The 8218-nt window shown below is 27.3% G+C and overlaps 1 protein-coding gene across 1 annotated transcript; it reads left to right on the forward strand.

The window, feature by feature from the left end:
- The first annotated feature begins 960 nt into the window (after window positions 1–960).
- Window positions 961–7791, forward strand: LOC135924434 (annexin-B12-like). The gene is made up of 9 exons (XM_065459491.1): window positions 961–1138; window positions 2035–2129; window positions 3048–3161; window positions 5638–5728; window positions 5997–6076; window positions 6217–6472; window positions 6550–6608; window positions 6687–6809; window positions 7729–7791. Exons 1-9 carry the CDS (start codon window positions 961–963, stop codon window positions 7789–7791), a joined length of 1059 nt encoding a protein of 352 aa, XP_065315563.1.
- Window positions 7792–8218: the final 427 nt, after the last annotated feature.

Consider the following 8218-nt stretch of genomic DNA (forward strand, 5'->3'; position numbering starts at 1 on the left):
CTATTTATATATTCAAGGAATTTTCTTTTATTGAACTATTTTGCTTACACTTTTGTTTAGAAATGCCAATTAAATTTAATCATGAAAATTTTATAGAAATAAATATGCTAGAAACCCAAAAAACGATTTTTCTGGCAACGTATATATAATTTATAAATAAATTTTTTGAAAAAAATTACATTTATATATTCCTGGTTAATACTTAATCCCCCTCCCCTCCCCCTCCACTCTTCCTTTCACTTGTTTTTTTTTTGAAAAAATCATGAATTTTTTGTTCATTTGATACTAAACACAAAGTATTAAAATCTAAGATGCCAAATGTTTGTGAATAATTATGTTTATTTTTGGATTATAAAAGAACGAGTTATATTTATACATCAAACTTGAAACAAGTGCCTAGAAGCTAGATAATTATTTCCTATATATTTTGGATAATTTTAATAAATATATTTAAAAAAATTTAAATAGTTGTTTAAATAGCAATTTTGATAATTCATTTAAATAAATTCCGAATCTATACAAATTAACCTTCAAACTCCTAAAAAAAGAGGGGAATAATGTTATTTGCTTTTATTTTATTGACAAAACACAAATATATATTTTTTTAAATTTATCATAATTATCTATTTTTTTCTACCTGTCATTATATGTGACTAACCTTTTATTTAAAGAAAATTTAAATCTAAAGATAAAGATAAACTTTTAAACTCTCTCAAATAAGAGTTCTAGTTTATACAATTAATTCATTATAAAGAAAAACATTCAAAAATCCTAGATAAAATTTGTATATCCTCAAACTAATTTCTAAGAAATATTTTTTTCCATTTTGAAGTTAAATAAAATTTAAGTGATAAATCACCGTATATTGAATTATATAAATTTGATTTCTGGCCTCTGATACTCCTATTATTAATTTTTTAACAGGTGCCAGTAAAAAAAACCCCCGAGGTAAATGGAGACATGGACTTAGACGAAGGCCCTGATGTAGAAGAAATAGATGATGGTGATTTAGCTGTCGATAGCAAATTAGGATCTTTTGTGACTGCGGGTAAACCATTTCAAGGAACCATAAAAGATTTTACACCGTTCAACGCCAAAGAAGATGCTAAAAAGCTTAGGAAAGCTATAAAGGGATTAGGTTAAAAAAACGTAATCTTTAATTTATAATTTAAAGCCTAAAACTTTCATCAAGGAGGATTTTAATGAAAAAATAGAAGGATATAATTGTGGATAACTATTCATAACAGGCTTATTTATAGTTTCAAATGCTCATTTTATTTTAGATTAGATAACTACTTATTGAGCGTATCCAAGAAAAATAATAAGTTTTGGTTTGCCATAGCTAAATGAAGTTCGACACTGTACGACCCTAACCGGGCTTATGTAATATTTTTTGCCCAGTCCTTAAAATGTATTCTGTACAAGTTCCCCCATTAGTTCCCTGATAAATTTTTTTATGGAGGTAACAAATTTTTATAATTTGTAAGCCTTAAAAAAGAAAATTTATAATTTCAGCTCACCTCTTAAAAATATTTCCACAATCTGCCTCGAGATATCGGGCCATGTCGATCCTAAATATTAGCTATATTCATCAGAGATCTGCAGGTCCTACCCTAAGCCTGGCCCGGGTGCACAGGCCGGGCAGTATATTTTAAAATTAAATATTTTGAATCGCCATTATTACCTAAAAAATTTAAAATAAATATAATATATTTTAAAAAAAATCCTGCCTGGCCTGGTATAAAAATATAAAACCTGGACTGGAAAAATTTTTTGAAATAAAATCCAGGCCAGGTGCTGTACAGATGGTACCTCTGCAGGTCTCTGATACATATCTATATAGTAACATAGAGGGATAGAGTATATATATATATATAGGATTAATGGGATCAACATAATACCACTAAAACTAGCCAAAATTTTTGATTTTCAGAGGTTAATCCTTTTTTATAAAATTTTTATTAGCATTTTGGCATAATTATGTTCATAAGTAAAAACATCTTAACAAAATTTTATGCCTTAAAATGATACCAGGCACGGACGATAAAACGGTTATCAATATTCTGACTAAACGATCTCAGAGGCAGAGACAGGAAATTGCGGAAGCCTATAAAACCCTTTTTGGTAAGGTATGTACTATATAGTGGTATAAATATTACTACAGTCATCTGCGGTGGGGACACGCTATATATTACTCTAAAAAAATAGTAGGGAGCACGCGAAAAGGGGCAAAATGCGAATTTTTATTTTTCTAAGAATTTTAGGCAAAATCTTTATCAAAATGCAAAATATTACCCATAACTAAACCTTTGTGATCTTATAATGTTAAGCCAAGAAAGAAAGAAAGAAAGAAAGAAAGAAAGAAAGAAAGAAAGAAAGAAAGAAAGAAAGAAAGAAAGAAAGAAAGAAAGAAAGAAAGAAAGAAAGAAAGAAAGAAAGAAAGATTATGGGTGGGATAGGCAGGATTGTGGGAAGATTGTCCGCAACGCCATCTCATCGAGATACCAGGATTTAAGGTAAGGATGAATTTGGATTGAAATTCTTGGATAATTTTGTGGATACCAATGCAGAAGAGAACAGGGCCTGGGGGGAGGGGTTCTCCCTTGAATTCCATTTTGAGATATGATTATATTATTATCGTATTTTAAAAATGTTAATAGCTGTGACGAATGTATGATGTATATTCAGGATATTTGTTACAGAACGAAGTGTTGTCGTTTTTTTGTATTGAAAGCATAATTGAAATCAAGTTTAACTGCGTCATCACGAATACTATTTGCAATGGAAACTTTTTTTTTATAAAAATACTTTTTTATTCTAAAAATTTTGAATTATAGTTGTTATTTTAAAAACTAATTAACTTTTAGTAATTTTACTTTCAAATTCTACTTTATAGTGGTATATTGTATACATAGGAGAAGAGGTGGTAGTGGGTTTATTAGCTTAAAATAATATTTACGAGAAAGGGAGGGGGATTTTTTTTCCCTTCTGCCCCACCCAGGCTACGCCTATGCCTTGTATACTATTCGTTATCAAATTTATTTAAGAATCTGGAAAAAAGCATTAAAGGGGATTTCTCCGGCACAACAAAGAAAGCCTTAGTCGCTCTGTTATACCCACGTGAAGTTTATTCAGCCATACTTTTGCATAGAGCACTCAGGGTAAGTTCCAAGAAAACATTTTGCAAAATATTTTAATATTAAAAATTTTACTTTTATCCCTTCCCTCCTCTCTTTATGGCCTAAAAGATGAGAAAATAAATTGATTTAAATAAAAATATTATCTATAACATGTTTTAAGCTTTAAAATAATAATATACTCTTTGCGAGTTAAATATCTAGAGGTGTAACAGAAATTTTCCCCCCTCCCCTCCATCCCGTAAATCATAGAGAATTTATTGATTAACATATCTTTTTAAGCTTATCGGAAAAGTTACTTGGTATGCGAATGAATTTGAAGATAATTTTTTATTTTTTAATTTTAAGAAACTTTGCTCTGCCATTGCAGTAGTAATAGAGAGGTAAAAATAAAAGACACGCCATGCTAATATTATAGATATTCGAGGTTATTAATAATCTAATGAACTTTGTAAAATCATAGATAGATATCTTTTAATTTTGATTGAGGAGGCTTTTCGAAATAGAAAAATTATATAACGAGAAATGATTATTCTAATTCATCGTTATATTTCAATAATAAACTATTTGCTTCATAGGCGAATTTAGGATTTTGCTAGGTGGGGGTGGGGGTGGGGGGGGATTAGATAAATTTTTCCCCATAAATTTTATTGGAGATCTTTAAGTCTATTTATTGTAGGCCTTTAGCTATATTAAATTTTTATTAAAAATAATTTTTGGGTTTTCACTTTTTTTAAATTAAAATGCTTATTTTTAAAAAAATTTGAATTCTAAGTTATTTTAAAAAGTTATATACTACTAATTTTTCTTTCAAACTTTTCCTTGGGAGATGGGGGGGGGGGGGGGGTTATTATTTACGAGAACAGACAAATTTGCGATCACTTTCCTCCCCCATTGGTTATGCGCCTGATTTGCTTCATTAAAAAAAATGGACTCTTTATAAAAATTAAATATTTAAGAATAAAATTTCGTGCTTTCCAAATTTCTTTCCTAGTTGAGTTGCATAAACTTTAAAATATTCTTCATTTTCTAATCTCTCATCGCGCCATCATTATAATTCTCCTGTTTTTTTTAAACTTTGGAACCTAAAAAAATTTAGAAGCAACCCACACATTTCCGTTTTCTAAATTAAGATAATCATTTCTGATTATATTCTCCAATTTCTAAACTTTGTTTTACTATTTTTATTTTTCAATTGACGCTTAAATTTAAAAATATTATAAAATTTTCTATTTTAGGTGGCTTCCCCTTTTTTCTGACTTTGTTAATGATGAAGTTTTAAAAATTATATATAAATTATATTGTATGGATGATAGCGAGACACTATCATGTCTGATGAACAGAATAAAAATAACAGTGTTGTTAAACGGCTCGATTTGAGCCGATTTTTAAAAATGGATAACTCAATTTTTTAACCATAAAATATTCAAACCTTATGATTCTGGTCATAGATGGCAGGAAGGTTTTAACATCTATTAGCGAAATCTCGAGGCTTAGACACTATATTTCTGGCTAAAATATTGAGTTAGTCGTTTTAAAATTCGGCTCAAATCAACACTAATTTAAACTATTCTCTGTACTGTTGTTATTGCTCAAACAATTCAGCATTGAGCTTAATGTTTAATTTTTTTGTACCTTCTTGAACTCCCATAAAATATCCCATCCATATAATAAGTTCCAAAGTGTCACTGATATATATATTTTTTTGCAAATTTGGTGTGAGCTTGTTAAATATTATTTAAGGCTGTATCCAAAATCATTTTAAAAAAAAATCGAAAAGTTTCAAATTCTAAAAATTTTAATCAAATAATAAATTTTTAAAATTTATTTTAAAAAATTTCTAATTATGTTTTGGACATGTTTTTATTTTTCTAATTAAAATAGCTTATTAAGTTTTCCCATTAAAGATCTGAAAGTTTATGAATTTAATTATTTTTTTTTAATGTTTTGGATACAGCCTAATATGAAATTAATTCGACTCCATGTTTTGTAATCTTAAAAACGATTTATTAATAACAAGTCCCCATGGCAATATTGATTCTTCTATTTAAAATATATTTGAATTATAAATTTATCCGACCTTATAATATTTTAACAAGTGCTTATTATGGGGAATTCTTTCATCTTGTCTATTAATGTCCTTTTATTAATATTTTAAATTGTAAAAATTGAAGTGTATACATTTAAAATTATTTTTGGGATTATAGAAAGCGTATTTTTTTTTATCTTTCAATTTATGTGATTATACAAAGTGGGGAAAGATTTCTTAATACAGATTCATTATAGAAAAAAAAATTTGTATTTTTTGTGGGAAATATATTTATAATATTTGCAATTTTTTTTTTATATAATCAAATAAAAAATAATAAATGTTGGGGAGATACCCTAGGATACTCTGAGTCCTCCTTATTTTTCGGGAAAATCTAAAGCTTTCTATTACACCTCTGTCACTATTCAACTGTTGAGTAATTAATATTTTGGATAATTTCTACGTGTATAGAGAGTTGGGACAAATTTGGGTGGAGTAGCGGAAGTTCTATGTACCCTTACGCCCGAAGAATTGGAAATGGTTAAAAAAGCGTATCAAAAAAGTATAATTTTTTATATATAGCAATATAATACGAATAAAATATTGGTAAGTAAAACTGCTTCATTTTTTTCTAATACGATTTCTCCTCTTTCTCATTTATCTTGTTTTATTTTGAGTAGTGTGTCGACTATTTATTATAAAAGTCATTAAGTTTATTTTTATAGTTTCAGAAAAGTTTGAAAAATAAGATTCATAGGTATTCCATTTCAGAATACTGAGGTATGAAAATGCATATATTATATTTTTTTTCCGTTCAATTGTTTCTTTAGGATATAAAAAGGACTTGTACAAAACGATTTCAAGAGACACTTCTGGAGATGTCAAACTTCTACTACTAGAATATATTAAAGTATTGATTATTTTAAGTATAACCGGTGTTATTTTTTTAATTCAAACTTTAAAAACAAGAGTTAAAAAAGTAAATAAATTATATAAAAAACTAAGTGAATTTAATATAAATTTAGTTTTATATGTAAAAAAAATTAATAGGGCAATAGAATGGGGCCAAGATCGAGTCAAGAAATTGAAGAAGATGCCAAAATCTTGCAGAAAAACGGTTTCAAGAGTATAGGAGGCAAGGACGGTGTTGCCCAACTCTTATCTACTAGAAATCAGCAAGATCTTCAAAAGATTTTTGCCCAATACCAAGAGATCACTAAAAAAAATTTATTAACAGAAATTACTGCAGAAAAGGCACTAAGGGTGTCTAAAGCCGGAAAACTAAAGAAGGTCCTTCGAAATTTAGGTTCGCTCATCAATTTATTATACCATTATATTTCTTTATTTTTATTTTATTATTTTTTAAAAATATTTAATCATTAGTTCAATGCATTAATAATCCTCCCGAATATTTTGCGAAACGACTCAGAGCATCCGTTAAAGTTTAAATTTTTTTCTTTGTTTCTTTAATTCTTCTATCATTTTATTTATATATTTATTTATATTAACATTATTAAAAGGGTGCAGGTACCAATGATCGTCGACTATTAAGAATATTAGTAGCTAGAAGTGAAATAGATCTTGAAGCAATTAAGGAAGCTTACCAAAAACTCTATGGAAAGCCGTTAAAGAAAGATGTTGACGTAATCATGAAAAAACAACCCATAAATTTATTACCGAGTGGCGCAATAAAAAACGTCCTTTTTGAAATCTTTAGATCTCTAAGGAGTTCACTCATTACTTTATTAAATCTCGTAATTTATTAAAGGGTGTATAGAACTAAATAATCTTAAAATTGTTAGAATTTGTTCTGGTTTAGAAAACTGAGATCAAAAATGTTAAAATTTGGCTGGAGAAAAAGAACTTCAAAACCCTTAAAATTATTTTCTTATACCTTTTATTAACACCAAACAAAATAAAACTTATCATAAAAGAATCTTACACTGGAATGTTATGGTCATGAAGATAAAAATTGGAATATACCAAGTTTATTTTCAACACAACAGCTCTATATCCGCACAGATATGTGTGGAAAGAATTAAAAAACTTTAGTTTATAAAAAATAATAAGAAATAAGCTATTACTTTTCGGCTTTAGACGAATTTGAATTTGTGAAGTGTGGCCCTTAACCTTACAGGAAAAAAATTAAGTTCGCGGTGAAAGAAAAGATTCTCAACTGTTATGAGGGCAGAACTAAAATATATTTTATTCTTCAATTTTTATTGGATTTTGTTAATTCTATAATTAGATTTAAAATTTTAAAGTAAGATTTGTGTTTTAGAATTTATAAATAAGAAACAAGAACTCTGATAAAAATAAACGAGTGCAATTAGAACCTATCTCTAGCTAGCAAATTTTCGCATTTTTAATCCCCGTTATTTTTAAAACGACTTGATCAGATTCTAATATTGAGGATATTAAGTTTCTCTTCCATACACTATTTAATAATATATGAAATTTCATTGTGGAGCAAGGTTTCAAAACTTAAGTATCTTTTTTGAAGGTAAATGTATGATAAAATTTATCTTGCTTTATTATACATTTTTATAAAATAATTTTTAGAGCGACACTTCAAGGAAATTTAAAAAGGTTTTAGATGCGCTAATTGATGGAAACGTAAAGTGAATACAATTAGGACGATATTTATTTATATTCTATTCATTAGTTTTCGATTTTAAAATATATCATATAATTTGAATATATTTATTATTATCAAAATGAAAAAAAATTATTATGTAAATATAATATTAATAAATTATATATTTGGGCTTTGTTAGCTTTTTACACAAGGGAGTACAAAATGATGGAAATTTATATTAAAAAGTGTATTTATATACTTAGAATAATTAATTATAATATACACGTATTCATAGAATCTAACTTGATTGTTTATCCTCATAATCAATAATAAAAATTTTAGCAAATTTCTTTTTTCACAATTAAATTGGATCTAATTTAAAAATGAGCATCTAAATTAATTGGAGAATAGGCACAACTTTTTGTATACCTAATAATCAGCGCTAAAATGAATATATATTGAATCAACAACCTT

The sequence above is a fragment of the Gordionus sp. m RMFG-2023 genome, chromosome 2 (genome assembly GCF_954871325.1).
Source record: "Gordionus sp. m RMFG-2023 chromosome 2, tfGorSpeb1-WG-v2, whole genome shotgun sequence".
Lineage (NCBI taxonomy): Eukaryota > Metazoa > Nematomorpha > Gordioida > Chordodea > Parachordodidae > Gordionus > Gordionus sp. m RMFG-2023.

Excerpts from the sequence above, each read along its gene's own strand:
- LOC135924434 (XM_065459491.1), top strand. The coding sequence starts at position 961 with ATGGACTTAGACGAAGGCCCTGATGTAGAAGAAATAGATGATGGTGAT. Across the intron at positions 5,729-5,996 it reads TAAAAAAGCGTATCAAAAAA|GATATAAAAAGGACTTGTAC; the intron begins GTATAATTTTTT and ends TTGTTTCTTTAG. Across the intron at positions 6,609-6,686 it reads GACTCAGAGCATCCGTTAAA|GGTGCAGGTACCAATGATCG; the intron begins GTTTAAATTTTT and ends CATTATTAAAAG.